The 17,344-nt window shown below is 36.1% G+C and overlaps 2 protein-coding genes across 3 annotated transcripts; both read left to right on the forward strand.

Moving 5' to 3' along the window:
• The first annotated feature begins 888 nt into the window (after positions 1 to 888).
• LOC141699927 (eukaryotic initiation factor 4A-2-like) lies at positions 889 to 5,569 on the forward strand. Its single transcript, XM_074503724.1, has 5 exons — positions 889 to 1,027; positions 2,828 to 2,897; positions 3,053 to 3,159; positions 3,988 to 4,418; positions 4,663 to 5,569. The coding sequence occupies exons 2-5, from the start codon at positions 2,830 to 2,832 to the stop codon at positions 5,296 to 5,298; spliced, it is 1,242 nt and encodes a 413-aa protein (XP_074359825.1). The 5' UTR covers positions 889 to 1,027; positions 2,828 to 2,829; the 3' UTR covers positions 5,299 to 5,569.
• A 2,993-nt stretch (positions 5,570 to 8,562) lies between these two features.
• LOC141699928 (eukaryotic initiation factor 4A-10-like) lies at positions 8,563 to 16,895 on the forward strand. 2 transcript variants are annotated; one of them, XM_074503726.1, is made up of 5 exons: positions 8,563 to 8,636; positions 8,804 to 8,910; positions 14,403 to 14,830; positions 15,071 to 15,321; positions 16,407 to 16,895. In XM_074503726.1, the coding sequence occupies exons 1-5, from the start codon at positions 8,569 to 8,571 to the stop codon at positions 16,786 to 16,788; spliced, it is 1,236 nt and encodes a 411-aa protein (XP_074359827.1). In that variant the 5' UTR covers positions 8,563 to 8,568; the 3' UTR covers positions 16,789 to 16,895. The 2 variants fall into 2 exon arrangements, with proteins under 2 accessions (XP_074359827.1, XP_074359826.1); XM_074503725.1 differs by having other exon boundaries at positions 8,569 to 8,636; positions 8,804 to 8,895.
• The last annotated feature ends 449 nt before the right edge of the window (positions 16,896 to 17,344 follow it).

Consider the following 17,344-nt stretch of genomic DNA (forward strand, 5'->3'; position numbering starts at 1 on the left):
AAAAATCAGCACTTAATAATTGTTTCCCTGATTCAAATAATAAATTAGTGATTTTCTAATCATAAAAGAATCAATTATAGCATGAATTATGGACATGTATGATATTATTTGAATTATTGATTTTGTAAATCATAAAAAGAATCAATTAGAACTATATCTATATTTTTGCAGGGTGTAATTTGCTAATAAATAATTTATATGATTATTTACTCTTATTAAGGAGAGTAAAATAGAGAAGAGCATTTTAAGTAAATTGTAAAAGCTAGTGCTAGTAAATATTAAGAATATATTGAAAATTCAGTATGATACATACTATAGATTGTATGTATGATGTGGTGTGCAACAAATTGTGCGATGAAGAATTATGTTTACAAAGAAGAATCAAAGAAGAATCGGCAGAATCATGTAGCTCTACAATCAAGGAAATTGAAATACATTCGATGATAATTGTGATCAGACATTCCTTTTATTCTTTGCAGAATAACTGTGACTGCTGTCATATTGGTAGTTACCATGTTGAATTAATATGGATAGTGAATATGGAGTATCCCCTAAATATAGTATTGTTTGTATTGATAAATTGAAATCGGATAAATCCATTGGTTGTAACTGGATTGGATTATTAAAATGGATCATATATTTGAATTTTGTATGACCAAAAAGGGTAAACAAATGATTAAGAAGAGTAAAATAGAGAAGGGTATTTTAAGTAAATTGTAAAAGCTAGTGCTAGTAAACATTAAGAATATATTGATATTGATTGGTTAATATAAGATTCTTTTTTATTATTTAAATTATATTATTATTAAACTAAATAAAATATATTTTTTTAAAAAGAAATATTGAGCAATAAAAAGTAGCAACGACGTCGTATGGGTGCAAGGTATATTTGTGAGAGTACAAAACAAAACTTTCGACACCACTTTCTATCTCTTTACTAAATTCTCAACTCCTGCGGCGTAGATCTAAGGAGTTTGAGAAAACCCTAATCTTCAAAACCCCCCTCTTCAACTCATCTGCTTTTCAAGTAAGCAATTCTTTTCATTATTATTTAATTGATCATTTTTCAATCTTTAATTATGCACTTGTATATATTTGTGTTTATAGGTTGATGGGTTTGTTTTATTTAGTTTCTTTTTCTTATTTCATATTGGGGTTTTAGTTTTCTTGATTAATTGAGTTAAAGTTTTGATTTTTATGAGTTTTCTTTGTTTTTAAGTCTTGGGTTTTGGTTGCTTTTGCATAAAGGTGATTACTTTTTATGTGGGTTTGCTTTGTATAGTTTCTTTTTGTTATTTCATACTGGGGTTTTAGTTTTCTTGATTGATTGTGTTGAAGTTTTGATTTTTATGAGTTTTCTTGGTTGTGAAGTCTTTAGTTTTGGTTGATTTTGCATAAAGGTGATTACTTTGTATGTGGGTTTGTTTTGATTGATGGGCTTGTGATTGTAAGTGGGTTTGGTTGATAAAGGCAAGATTTTTAGCTGAATAAGTGAAGGGGTTTGTTTTCGATGAAATGGGAAATGAGCTTATAGATGGAATTACTAATTTGTATGTGTAAGAACATGGGAAATGGGTTTATAGATTGAATTAGGTATTTAGTAATTTGTATGTGTAAGAACCGTGTGCTAAAAGGTTGGATTGGATTGTGTTTTTCAGTTGTTTGTCGTAACACTTGAACTTGTAAGCATTTTAGATATGTTACGTGGCCTGATAGAATGGGGGTATTTGATGACTGTTTTTTTGTTTGGTAGTTACTGGAATTAACAGTCGTGTGTGATGATAGATGTATTAGAATGCTATTGGAGCATTAGATATTTCTAATTTGGAATTGGGATGCCTTATTTGGAACTGCTGTGTAGAGATATTTTTTCTTTGTTGCCAAATTAGTGTGATTGGCATCAAATAATTTATGGCTTTATACTTGTGTGGTCAAATTTTCTTTGTATAATTTCGGTTATGTTGTCTACTAAGAGCTGAGAATGTATTTAGTCAAGTAGCAGATGGTACGTGTTATTTGGTAAACAAATATTTATACATGTAGATTTTACCACACACTACTTGCGTCTAATGCTTTTTTTTGAATTGCTAAGAAAAATGGAATACTTAAGAGCTACTGATTTAGATAATATCTAAATGTGATGTCAATCATTTATTATACTGGGTTATATGCAGGTCCTCTGTTTAGCTTTGCTTTGTAAAATGAGGGATAGAATTTTTTAGGTGTATTTTTCCCACTGATTCGGACATAGTTATGAAGATTTAAAAAATATGCTGTATTTGGCTTGGTCTGCTATAGGGGTGTTCATATGCAGTGACGTGGCATATTCATGCAAATGATAAAAAAATCTTTTAACTAATAACTATTAGTGATGTGATGTAATTTTTGTACTTCATCATCATAGAAGTTTGCGGACATGAAGGAGATTGGTCTTCTCCTTGTTCTTTTTTTAAGTGCTATATCATTTCACAAATCATTAATGGTTTCCTTCCATGAAATATAGAAGTCCTGGAGAAACTTTATTTGTAGTTCATTCCTTTTATTTCCTTATTAGTGAAATTTTGTTTGAACTATTTTTTTAATGTTACTTCTATTTTTGAACTCATCAGCTTCTGTAAAGAATTTTTATTTTACAGTGCAATCATTGTATTAATCTTTCCACTTTGCAAGTAGTATATGCATGCATATATATTTGGTTTTAATTACAGTTGTTCTTAACATCATTAAGTTAATCAAATTTGTAGTTGCTTATGCTAGTTTATTGTTTACTTATGTGCAACTTTCTTCCTTTCTCACGAGCAAACCTTAAATCTTGTACTTCCAACAGTCATGGCTGGAGCTGCACCAGAAGGTTCTCAATTCGATGCACGTCAATTTGACGCAAAAATGACCGAGCTGTAAGTGATTCGTGCTCCAGGTTCAGTATATTTTCATTGCTCCATAGAAATTTGCTGTTTGTTTTCCTTACTGTTAAATTTCGGATAAAATCATAGTGTATCTTATTGCTTACGTGCTCTAAATAAAATGATTTTTCTTTGATGAACGTGAGCAGACTTGGTGCTGATGGAGAAGAATTCTTTACATCATATGATGAGGTTTATGACAGTTTCGATGCTATGGGACTGCAGGAAAACCTTCTGCGAGGCATCTATGCTTACGGTAGAGAAGAGTATAACCTTGTTTTTTTTTCTATGTTTCATGTTTCCATAAAGAAGATATTAGTTTCATGGCTACCTTTAACGGATTTTATGGAGGTATAGTGTGGATTTTAGGGGTGGCATTGGGGAGCTGAGTAGCTGCTTGATAGGTTAACAGTATTCTTAAAATAAAATATGGGAGGGGAGGGTTTCAGTTCTGTGTAATTGGTACATGGGAAATAAGTAGTAATAGGCATGCATACCTCCCCATGCTAATATATTAATTATTTTGTTTTGCATGATAAAAGGTGCCTCTTTCAGCTGCTTAAAACATTAAAAATTCATTTAAAAAATATTATCATCAACATATGTCAAATATGATTTCGAAGCGGGAAGGGGTATGTTCGAGTAAATTTTTCAAATTCAAGTATCGTCCGTGCTCGATGGTAATCTATTCACGGGTCAACTTAATTTCTTTCATAGAGCTTTCTTCACGGAACCGGGCCTGAACGCTGGTTAATTAGTGACACTTTCACTGTAGCCCAAAATCGTTCAAAATGAATTGATTAACCCATAATCACTTGTCTAGTAAATGGGATTAATAATTACCAGATTCCATCAAGTCTTAGAACTTATAATCGCATGAAATTGACAAGTATACAAACACGGCCAACACCTGAAATTTCTATCCTTTCTTTCTTTCACTTCCAGTTTGTAGAGCATACTTTGCCTTGTGACTTACATGGGCATTCTAGAAAAGATTTTCATCAACTTTCCTCTAACATTCTGATAAGCAGTTACTGACAGAAAATTTTAAATTTATGTGCTTTTCCCTTTGTATGTTGTTAAGGTTTTGAGAAGCCATCTGCGATTCAGCAGCGGGGAATTGTTCCTTTCTGCAAAGGGCTAGATGTTATTCAACAGGCACAATCTGGTACTGGGAAGACAGCAACTTTCTGCTCTGGAGTTCTTCAGCAGCTTGATTTTGCTGTTGTTGAATGTCAAGCGTTGGTTCTTGCTCCTACTCGTGAACTAGCACAACAGATTGAGAAGGTTATGCGAGCACTTGGTGACTATCTTGGCGTTAAGGTTCATGCTTGTGTGGGTGGAACCAGTGTCCGCGAAGATCAGCGCATTCTCTCCAGTGGAGTTCATGTTGTGGTTGGTACTCCTGGTCGCGTGTTCGACATGCTGCGAAGACAATCTCTGCGCTCAGATTACATCAAGATGTTTGTTCTGGACGAAGCAGATGAAATGCTCTCAAGAGGATTCAAGGATCAGGTATTTGTCATTTCCACGCTCTATATAATCGTCAATCTGCGGTTGTTTCTGTGATTAACAAGACATCTAATGATATTTTAAATTTACAGTTTAGCTTGACCTATTTTTAATGTTGGGTATGTAGTCATTTGAACGTTCTCTCCACATGACTCTGGAAGATGCTCGATATTGTAATACCATCTTGAAACTGTATAGTGCTAGAAGCAGGTCCATTTTCTTTAATTCTTTTGTTTTTTTTCTGCAGATTTATGATATTTTCCAGTTGTTACCTCCCAAAGTTCAGGTTGGTGTTTTCTCTGCCACCATGCCTCCTGAGGCTCTTGAAATCACAAGGAAATTCATGAATAAGCCTGTTAGGATTCTTGTGAAGCGAGATGAGCTGACTCTCGAGGGTATCAAACAATTTTATGTTAATGTTGACAAGGAGGAATGGAAACTGGAAACACTCTGTGATCTTTATGAGACTTTGGCTATTACCCAGAGTGTCATCTTTGTTAATACCAGGCGCAAGGTTGATTGGCTGACTGACAAAATGCGCAGTCGTGATCACACCGTCTCTGCCACTCATGGAGACATGGATCAGAATACTAGAGATATCATTATGCGTGAATTCCGCTCTGGTTCCTCTCGTGTGCTCATTACCACTGATCTTCTCGCTCGTGGTATAGATGTCCAGCAAGTATCACTTGTGATTAACTATGATTTGCCGACTCAGCCAGAGAACTACCTCCATCGAATTGGTCGTAGCGGACGTTTTGGAAGGAAAGGTGTTGCAATCAACTTTGTGACCAAGGATGATGACAGGATGTTGGTTGACATACAGAAGTTTTATAATGTAGTAGTGGAGGAGCTGCCAGCCAATGTTGCCGATCTTCTTTAGGGTGGAATTGATCTGAACCATTAAACTTTATTTAAAAGTTGATGTCCTATCTGGTAGGTTTACTAGCCAAGACATAAATTTGATATTGACCTTCCTTTACAATTTATTTCTAGTTTGTTGTAATTTTGTTTTTTGGCGAGATTTGGTGAATTTCTGTATCTTATGTTTCCAATACAATTTGCAGAATGGTATGTTTTGAAACGGCACCCTTGAGGTCAAATTCTGAATATTAAGTTTTGACATTTTTATCGGGTTTGATAGTTTGTTTATCTATCTTGTGTTTGGATTTTTGGATATTTTAGCTTTGGTCTTGTTTCACTTTAGTCGGTATGTAGGTTTTACCTTCAACGAGAAGGTTGATTGTGTTCAATAGCTTCCGGTTTTGTTTGATCATATTAATTCACTTTCTAGTTTTCTACCAGGAGTGTCATTGATTTACTTTCGAGTTTTCTACCAGAAGTGTCAAATGTGTGTGTTTGTGTGCAAGAGAATGGATATTGGTTCCCAAGTACATTCAGGGTAAATAGAATAATTTTTTTTGTAGACAAAGTTCAACATGTCAGATGGAAGCAATAGTGTACACATCTCAGATAAGAGATACCAATTTGGTAGAACACAAATGAAAATTCTGCTATTATATCATCTTAACCAACCAATGCACTTGAAGCTTAGGTAACAACTTCAGAGTGAAAAAAATTCGGGGTCATGAAAGACATGTGGAAATGAACAAGAACTTTGCGAGTTCGCCAAGTTTAACTCAATTTTTTTTTGCTAAATATGAGTTCAACTCAAAATTTATCAATGAAAAAATACGTATGCGTATAAATTCGCTTTATATAATATAAAGCGAATTACTATACATATTCGGTTTTATGGATGATTTGAAAGAAAAACATTATGAGATGCTTGAAAACAAACAAAGATAAAAAATTTAGTCAAGGCACTAAAGAAAAGTGGTAATTAGTGTAGGAGTATTCAACAGAACCCAACTCATTTGAGCTTGAACAAATAAGATTTACAAGGAACTAAACTAAGGGTTTACTCTGGAGTTTTTAAATGGAAATTTCATCCCATTTTTGGATTGACTTTGGTGAATTTATCAAATTTGCATTCATTAATACTTACTTTCACTCTTTTTAAAAATTCGGGAGCACAATTACGAAATGAATTGAAATTAATTTACTTATCCTTCACTTCATTTCCTCCTTTTTTAACACTCCGGAGCAAGAGGTAAGGAAGTACAAAGGGTCTTTAACAGTTCACCTCCAGTATCGAGAATAGTATAAGCTTATTATTTTTTCTTTTAAATTGTTCACTGGTCTATTCATCTCCCATGCATGATGCATCTTAGCTCATTTATTCTTCCGGGGAGATCCTACAGGCAATGTTTGTTTTACAAGAACATGTAACTGAAATTTATCATTTTACCACTAGAATTTATCTTATATTTGTAGCATTTTTGTTCTTTTACAGTTAAAGATCTTTTACCAAAGGAAATTAGTTTGTGCTATATACAATGGATTCAGATGATCCAAACCAGTCCAACTACAGAATCTGGAGAAGTTGCATGGAGTCATATCTTGTAGGTGAAGATTTGTGGGATGTTGTGTGTGGAGATGATACTATACCTCCAGAAGATATCCAAGAAAACAACACTGCTCTTAAGGAATGGAGAAAGAAGAATGGTAAAGCTGAATTTATATTGAAGAATTCCATCTCAACTAATGTGTTTGATCATATTATTCATTGCAAATCAGCAAGTGGTATCTGGGAGACTCTTAATAAGATATTTAATAAGAATGATAAAGAAACTCAGTTAAGGGTGTTAAAGAATGATCTTGAAAATGTTACTCAGGGTAACCTGACCATTTCTCAGTTTTTCTTGAAAATTAAGAATCTGTGTTCAGAAATTTCGAAACTAGATGAGAAGGAGATGATTTCTGAAGCTCGGTTGAAGCGCATTATTGACAGTGGCTTGAAGCCTGAATTTATTCCCTTTGTGACATTAATCGAGGGATGGCCTGTACAACCATCTTTGGAAGAGTACGAGAATGTAATGGTATCAGTGGAGGCCTTAGCAATGAAAAGGGCAGAAGTTGCAACTAATAACGAAGAAGGAAGTGTTATAAAAGAAACAAAGTAGAAAAAGGTTGAAGACAAAGAGAGAGAAGGCGAAGGTAAGGTACAGGGGCCTAGTGTCTGTTTAATTATTTTTTCATGCGTAAAATCTTTATTTCCATATGATGACACATTTTTTGAATAGGGGTTTTTATATTGTATAAAACTTTGATTCTTGGTTCCTTTTCTAATGCCTAATGTTTGTCTCTGGTACTTATTCGTGCTCATGGCTGGCTGTATATCAGAAGAATCTCAAATGGATTCGAATATGACTGATTTGTAAGTTTCCCATTTATTATTTCCGATCATTGTTGTATCAACATGTAATGGTATTCCTTCCCTTTTGAATTGGCAGTCACAGTCTTCTATGCAATTTGTCTTAACAGTTGCTGTGCAGGTTTGATAAAGTTAGCCATATAGCTTACTTGCATGATAAAAATAGTATGTTTCTTACTATAGATAAATTCACTGCAGCAGTCCTGGTAATGATGGAGAAGAAATCTTTAAATCAGATGATGAGGTTTATGATAGCCTCGAAGCTACAGAATTGCAGGAAAAGCTTTTGGGAGGTAACCATGCTGATGGTAGAAGAAATTAGAACCTTGTTCCCCTTTTCGTTACTTTACTCTTGTTTTATGTCCATCTTGAATTAAGTTTAAGCTCTTTTAAGGATGGCTTTCTGTGTCTGGTGACTGCCATGAACTGTAGCAATCAAGTGATATATGGTTAAATTTTAAAGTATTGCATTGTAGTCAAATTTATACCTCCGTGTAATCGTATGTAAGAAATGGAGGTAAGAAATCTATGTAGCACTACCATGACTCACAGACTCAGTAAAGGTTCCATGAATATGTAGAAGTCATGAAGCAACAGTTCCGTAGTTCTTTAATTCTTTTATTTTCTTTCCTTTAGTTGCGGAGTTTTCATTAACTATTATTTTATCTCATTTTACTTCTTTATTTTTATTTAAAATCAGCAGCTTATGATAAAGCACTAAGTTATCTTTTATTGTGCAGTTATGATAAGAATCTTTCCCAGACCATTATTCATTTATATTTTCAATGGTTGCATATGTAGGTTTAATATTTATTCCTTAGTATGAGTCGAGGCCCCTTTTAAAGGAAATTTTAATGTCTTGTCCTTTTAACAGACATGGCTGGTGCTGCACCAGAAGATTCTGAATTTGATGAACGCCTATATGACCTCAAAATGTCTAAGCTGTAAGTGATCTGTGCTTCAAGTTCAGTTTATTTATGTCGTTACATTTACTGTTAGTAGTCACATATTTATTCTGCTTGTCTTCCCTTTTTGCTTAAGTTGTGTTAAATGCATTTGTCTGCTTACATGCAAATTATAATTCTTTTTTCTTTTGATGTCACTGGAGTAGACTTGAGGCTGATGGAGAAGAATTCTTCACATCATATGAAGAGGTTTATGACAGTTTTGATGCAATGGGATTGGAGACAAATCTTTTGCGAGGCATATATGCTTATGGTAGAGGAAATTAAAACCTTGTTTTTCTCTTATTCTGTATGTAACTATACTCCTAAACTGAGGCAAGGACACCCTGGGATATATAGAAGACAAGGCAATAGTATATATGACTACTTTACGTTTGTCTATACTTGACAATAATATATCCATAAGTTGGAAAAATTACTTTGATGTTTACATAAAACTTTTTTTAATTGGCATATAACTGTTGCAATTTTTTCTTTAACTTCGGCAGAAGTTTTTCTAAGCTCCTTTATTTTCTGAAACTTTCTGTGGCTTGTGCTTAACATGGGACTGTAGGGTGTAGCCACAGTGTTTAATGTGTTGGTACAGAGGGACTGATATGCAACCCTGCAAGAACTTATAGACTAATATGCAATTATGCATTTGTACCTGCAAGAGGACAAAGTTTGTTAATACTATGTTTTGTCTCTGTCTATGTATTTTGTTGTTTCCAATATTTAAGGTCAAGGGGCTGTAATGATAAGACTCAGAATAATAATTTCTCAATAACATAACATCTCTCTCTCCCATCATTCTCTTGATTCTCTTTTGCACTCATTCTTAATGTTATGATCCTAGAAAGTAATCAGTTTTCATGGTATCAGAGCTAGGAGTGTGCACAAGGGACATAAAGTATCTCAGAATACTCCTTCCTCAAACCCAACTTTCTTCTATCTGATTAAACCTCTCTTTGCCATATTTCTATCTTTCTTCAAAACCCTCTTTAAACCCTCTTTTCAAAATGGCTGCATCTGGAAGAATAACTTATCAAGAAATGTTAAACCCTCTTTTTCTACACCCATCTGATAACGCCACCTCTATTCAAGTGGAAAAACTGCAAGGCTCAGCTGATTTTAGATCATGGTCAAGATCCATGGAGATAAACCTAGCCTCAAAACGAAAACTGGGATTTGTTAACGGAACAATCACCAGATCTACAGATGATGAAGCCAAAGCAGAGATGTGGGATGTCTGCAACAATATGGTAATCGCCTGGCTCACATCTAATGTTTCTCCTTCTATTAAAAGATCTATTATGTACATGACAAATGCAAGTGATATTTGGAAAAACCTTGAAACGAGATTTGCCTTGACTAATGGTTCAAGAAAGTACAAAATTAGTAAAGATTTGTACGAGGTCAAACAACACTCATCGAGTGTAAATGAGTATTAGACGACAATGAGAACCCTGTGGGAAAAATTAGATAATATGAACCTGTTGCCTGCTGTTGCTAACCCTTCAGATGAAATACAAAAACTTTTGGCCACCATTGAGCTTCAAAAGGAAGAAGCTCGACTGTTTCAGTTCCTGAATGGTCTTGATGATTCTTATAGTTCCATTCGAAGCCAACTGTTGATGTACAACCCACTGCCCACTGTGGAAATGGCCTCTGCAACTCTGCAGCAGGAGGAAGCACAGAGAGATCTATTACAAGGGTCAAAATCTGAGCATGAACTGATGGCCATGTACAGTAAGAACAATACTGAGCACAAATAAAGGTCTGTTGTCTGCAGTGCTTGTAAAGTAAGAGGCCATACTAGTGAAAGGTGCTGGACTGTGATTGGTTATCCGAGATGGCATCCCAAACACAAACCCAACTTTGCTGCTAACAGGATTAATACTAATCCAACTACAAGATGGTCAAGCAACAGAGTTCAAACGCCAAGAATGGCAGCTACAGTTCAGTCATCACAGAACTCAAATGGCATTCTTTTCACTCCACAAAAGTTGGAGCAATTGGCACAATTAATGCCACAGATGCAACTTTCACAGGATAAAGCAACAGAAGAATTGGGGGACTTTGACTTCCATTTCTCAGGAATGATCTCATGCTACAAGGCTGCTAGTATTGTTCAAGAGTGGATCATCGATTCTGGAGCCTCAGATCATATGACTCCATATCTGGATCTGCTCACTGAAACGATGGCAACAACTCTGTCTCCAAAGATAAATCTTCCAAATGGTGATACTGTGATAGTCTCACATACAGGTAACACTCAATTGTCAAATCGATTGTCTCTTCATAATGTGCTATGCGTACCTTATTTCAAACACAACCTATTGTCTGTACAAAAGCTCATTAAAGATAACAACTGCGAAGTGCAATTTTTTCCTACACACTGTAACATCCTTGACACTAGGTCTAAGCAAATCTTAGGTAAAGGTGTTGCCATAAATGGTCTTTATTACTTAACCTCAGATGTGTCTGCTCAGTTAAATACTAAATTTGTGCCCAAGTTACCTCACCAATCTTGTGCACACAACTCCTCTGCTGCACTAGATTCAAATCTTGAGTTTTGGCATTTAAGACTTGGGCATGCTCCCCTGCCTAAAATCAAACTCATTCCTCACTTGCCTGCCTCTACAAAATCTTTTCGTAAAGTTTGTGTCACTTGCCCCATGGCCAGGTTCACTAAGGTACCATTGCCGCCTAGTGGATCTCATGCCTCTAAACCCTTTGACTTGGTTCACATAGACATCTGGGGTCCTTACAAGGACTCCACAAAAGGAAATTGCAGATTTTTTCTGACCCTGGTAGATGATAACACCAGGTACACTTGGTTGTATTTGTTAAAATTTAAATCTGATTCTTTAAAAACTCTGCAATCATTCATAAACTTTGTTGAAAATCATTTCAAAACTTCTATAAAAACCATTCGATCCGATAATGCTTTGGAATTCAACACCTGTCAATGCCAACTATATTTTTCCAGCAAAGGTATAATGCACCAAACGTCTTGTGTGAGAAGACCACAGCAAAATGCCCGAGTAGAACGCAAGCACAGATACATCCAGGAAACTGCAAGAGCACTTCGATTTCAAGCTAATCTTCCCATCAGGTATTGGGGTGACTGTGTTCTCACAGCAGTCTACCTCATAAATAGGTTGCCTAACAGTGTCTTGCAGTTTAAAACTCCATATACTGCCTTGTATGGTAATGCTCCTGATTACGAGCTTCTCAAAGTGTTTGGTTGCTTGGCGTTTTCTACCAATCCCAATTTTTCCTCTGATAAGTTTCATCCAAGAGGCGTACCGTGTGTCATGTTGGGCTACCCAACAACTCAGAAAGGCTACAGATTGCTCAATTTACAAGACAAGCAAGAATTTGTATCGAGAGATGTTTTGTTTGTTGAGGATGTATTCCCCTTTCACCCTCAATCTGCAGATCAATATGTAACTCCTGTGCCAGCAAATGTTCTTAATCATCACACTGCAGACCTTGAAGATGATATATTTCTCACCTTACCCGATACTGAAGATGCAATTGAAACACCTATACCTGAAACACCTGAGCCTAACTCTACTCCTTCTCACACCTCTATCCTTTCTCCTCCCTCTATTCATGATCCTTCCTCTGTCACTACCAATGCAAGGAGGTCTACAAGAAACCACATACAACCTTTGTGGCATAAAGATTACGTAACCAATAATGCTTATGCCATATCCAATGTCACCAACACAACAGTAGCACCCCAGTTCAACTGCTTCATGTCAACCCTTGTCAACAACATTGATCCAGTCACCTTTAAAACTGCTATAACACATCCACAATGGGTGTCTTCCATGAATGCAGAATTGGACGCATTGGAATCCAATCATACATGGGATGTGACTGAGCTGCCTGCATGAAAGGTTGCCATTGGATGTAAATGGTTGTTCAAAACTAAATATAACCCTGATGGTTCCATTGAGAAATACAAGGCTAGGCTGGTGATTCTGGGGTGTAGACAGAATTTGGCGAAGACTACACTGAAACGTTCGCTCCAGTTGCGAAAATGACAACCGTTCGAACACTCCTGGCTGTAGCTGCTATCTATGATTGGTTTACTGTACACATGGACGTGTCAAACGCCTTCTTGCACGGTGACTTATATGAGGATGTATACATGACCCTTCCACTGGGCTACACATACAGGGGGAGCAGAATTCAGCTTGGCACTATTCCCTGCAAATCAGGTACATCTCCCAACCTTGTTTGTAAGCTCAGAAAATCCTTGTATAGACTTAAGCAGGCACCAAGACTGTGGTTCTCTAAGTTGTCAACTACCTTACATGATCTTGGCTTCACTCAACTCAAGACAGACTATAGTCTATTCATGAGAAATACTAGTTCTGTCACTCTCATAGTGCTGGTCTATGTGGACGACTTACTAATCTGTGGTGACACCATGTCTGATATTGATAATCTCAAACAAATGCTATCTGTTGTATTCCATATGAAAGATCTGGGTCCTATACGATATTTTTTGGGCCTGGAAGTTGACAGATCCAAGGCTGGTTTTTTCTTGTCACAAAGAAAGTATATTCTTGACATCCTCTCCGAGCACAATATGTCACAGGCCAAACCAGTGCTTTTGCCTATGGATCCTAATGTAAAATTGACCACTGACAAAGGAGATCCACTTCCCAGTTCAGCTACGTACCAGAGATTGATGGGTCAGTTAATTTATCTAACAATCACCAGGCCCGACATCTCTTACTCAGTCCACAACTTGAGTCAATTCATGAACCAGCCCACTACTGTGCATATGCAATCTGCTAAAAGGCTTCTCAGGTATCTCGCTGGCTCCACTTCACAAGGAATATTGTTGGCCTCTACCAGCACAACCACTCTCACAACTTATTGTGATAGTGATTGGGCAAGCTACCCAATCAGCAGAAAATCTATAACTGGATATTGTATCCTCCTCGGTGACTCACCCATCTCTTGGAAGGCAAAAAAGCAAAACGTGGTGGCTAGATCCTCTGCTGAAGCAGAGTACCGGGCCATGGCCTTGACCACTTGCGAGGTATTGTGGTTGTCTGCATTACTTAAAGATCTGGGAATCAAAAACTTGCCTGCTACTAATATCAAGTGCGACAATCAAGCTGCACTTGCTATAGCTGCTAACCCTGTCTTGCACGAACGGACTAAACATGTTGAAGTGGACTGCCACTTCATTCGTGATCACATCAAGGATGGCACTGTTCAGACTTCCTATGTTCCCTCGAATGAACAGCTCGCAGACATACTCACAAAGATTCTTCCAGTGCAGCAATATCAGTATCTCCTTGTCAAGCTAGGAGCTTCAGCTTCACCTCCCTCTCCAGCTTGAGGGGGCGTATAGAGGGACTGATATGCAACCCTGCAAGAACTTATAGACTAATATGCAATTATGCATTTGTACCTGCAAGAGGACAAAGTTTGTTAGTACTATGTTTTGTCTCTGTCTATGTATTTTGTTGTTTCCAATATTTAAGGTCAAGGGGCTGTAATGATAAGACTCAGAATAATACTTTCTCAATAACATAACATCTCTCTCTCCCATCATTCTCTTGATTCTCTTTTGCACTCATTCTTAATGTTATGATCCTAGAAAGTAATCAGTTTTCAGTTGGCTAACTGGTGTTTCTATTCCAATCACGTTGTACAGATATTCCGATAAACAGTAGCTGGCTGCCTGGCTGATATGTCCAACTTATGCTCTCATTTTTTCCTTTTTTAAAGGTTTTGAGAAGCCATCTGCAATTCAGCAGCAGGGGATTGTTCCATTCTGCAAGGGGCTAGATGTTATTCAACAGGCACAATCTGGAACTGGGAAAACTGCAGTTTTCTGCTCTGGAGTTCTGCAGCAGCTTGATTATAATGTTGTTGAATGTCAAGCACTGGTTCTTGCTCCTAATCGTGAACTAGCACAACAAATTAATAAGGTTATGCGAGCACTTGGGGACTATCTTGGTGTAAAAGTTCATGCTTGTGTAGATGGAATCAGTATCCGTGAAGATCAGCGCATTCTGTCAAGTGGAGTTCACGTCGTGGTTGGGACCCTTGGCCGTGTATCTAACATGCTACGGAGAAAGACACTTAGCTCAGATTACATCAGGATGTTTGTTTTGGACGAAGCAGATGAAATGCTCTTAAAAGAATTCAAAAAGGTATTATCTCCCGTTAGCTATATGGCCATGATGTTGGTGTGTTTAATATGCCATTTGATGATAAAACTATTATCATCATAATCATCATCTAATGGTAACATCTTGTTTTCAGGGTAGTCATTTGAACTATTTTTTCTCATCACTGTTAAACTCGCTTTATATTATAATAATATCTTGTAATTAATGTATACGACAAGATTTAGAATCAAATCCAATTCTTCAATTGTTTGCTTGTTGCAGATTCATGATATCTTGCAGTTGATACCTCCCGAAGTTCAGGTTGGTGTTTTCTCCGCCACCATGCCTCCTGAGGCTCTTGAAATCACTAGGAAATTCATGAATAAACCTGTGCGGATTCTTGTAAAGCGAGATGAGCTCATTCTTGAGAGTATCAAACAATTTTACGTTAATGTTGACAAGGAGGAATGGAAACTGGAAACACTCTATGATCTTTATGAGACTTTGGCTATTACCCAGAGTGTCATCTTTGTTAATACTGTTAGTGTATACTGAAAATATTTATTTGAAGTATATACATTTATTTCTGGCCAGTTTATTTGAGAATCATTTGAATGTTTACATGTTGTCTAATATTATATATTGTGAACAATCTAGTATCAAATGGGATACAGAATATTAGATTGTTAAATACGGTTATATAATATAATAAGGTTCACAGCACAAGTGGTGTTGGACAATCCACTGGTATGGCTGTATTATTATTTAGACTAGTTTATATTGACTAATAAATAATACTAGTATACTTTTGAACATGATCAAATTTAGAATTGTTCCCTTAATACTGATTAAGAAGGAGAACTAAGATTCTATGTTATTATTAATGCTTAGGTTCTTAATCCGGAAATAGTAATTGACACGTGTATATTATTTACATGCTTTGATCTATATATGAAGTAATTCTTTTGAATTATGTCATTATATTTTGGGTGATAGAATTATATACATGGTGGATATTATTTATTGAAGGAATCTATGTCCTGATAATATTCGGGTTAATGATGTCCCCTTGAAAACTCAAAAAGATTTAATTATGTGAAACCCTGCAGTGAAATTTATTCTGGCATAATTAAATAAAGGTTGAGTGGATGATCAAGGATAAAAGATATTAATTAAATAAATTATCAGTAATTTATTTAATTAATGGACATGTGATATTTTAAACATGGGGAATTTAATAAGCAAATAATATTGGAACCGAATTAATTAAATTGCGGTATTAGGAAAGGTAGTGCAAATATTGATTCTTTAGTGGATTGAATTAATATTTAATTACATTGGGCTAGGCTCAAGATGTAATTAGAAGGCCCAACCTAATTATCCATGGTCCCTATTGTAGCCTGTATATATTTTTATTCTCTTCTTGCTTGGATTTGTGTGAAAACATATTGTAGCCACCAAGGAGCAAGAAGGGAGGATAACAGACGGAGGTCACACTTCGCTCAAGGGAATTTGGGAATACAATAGAAGAGCGTGGAATCAACCGTTAACAAGGTGATCTTCTTTTCGTAATCTTTATCGTAAAACGTAGTAACACCCTAAGTCCGTGGTTCCCAACAAATACCAGGCGCAAGGTTGATCGGCTGACTGACAAAATGCGCAGCCATGATCACACTGTCTCTGCCATCCATGGAGACATGGATCAAAATACCATATATATCATTATGCGTGAATTTTGCTCTGGTTCTTCTCGTGTGCTCATTACCACTGATCTTCTCGCTCGTGGTATAGATGTCCAGCAAGTATCACTTGTGATTAACTATGATTTGCCGACTCAGCCAGAGAACTACCTCCATCGGATTGGTCGTAGTGGACGTTTCGGAAGGAAAGGTGTTGCAATCAACTTTGTTACCAAGGATGATGAGAGGATGTTGATTGACATACAGAAGTTCTATTATGTAATAGTTGAGGAGCTACCAGCCATTGTTGATCTTGTTTAATGTTTTGCTTGTACCGGCCATGGAATTTTTGAATCTCAAAATCGGGTCTTAACTTGTATTTTATGCTACACTAGTGATAAATTTTATGCTACACTAGTGATAAATTTTTATGCCAAGGGATTCTATACCTGTATCTCAACTTAAGTTGTGTCTTTTTAATGTTCAAGCTAAGCAAGATGCTGAAACTCTCTGTTTTATTTTTTACAATTACTAGTGACTCTTCCTTCAACTATCATATTTTGTAATTTTTAAAGAAAAACCATTAATTATTTTTTTGATTTCTTGTTAAAGCTTGAGGTTAAAATGTTATACTCATACTAGAGTAGCCAAACAGTCATTTAGTATTGGAAACTGTCTACAGCTTGATGTCTATTTTCAAGATATTTACAATGGCCTCTTCATCTTTCAATGCATCTCAGTTCATTTCTTATATAAGTATATTTCTTGTGGTTTTTTTATAGTATTACATTTGAAGATCTTTCATTTAGGAAATACAGTTTGAGTGACAATGGATTCAGTTGGCATGATGTGTCTAAACCAGTCCAACTATAGAATG

This window comes from Apium graveolens, unplaced genomic scaffold, assembly GCF_009905375.1.
Source record: "Apium graveolens cultivar Ventura unplaced genomic scaffold, ASM990537v1 ctg1513, whole genome shotgun sequence".
In the NCBI taxonomy this organism is placed as follows: Eukaryota; Viridiplantae; Streptophyta; class Magnoliopsida; order Apiales; family Apiaceae; genus Apium; species Apium graveolens.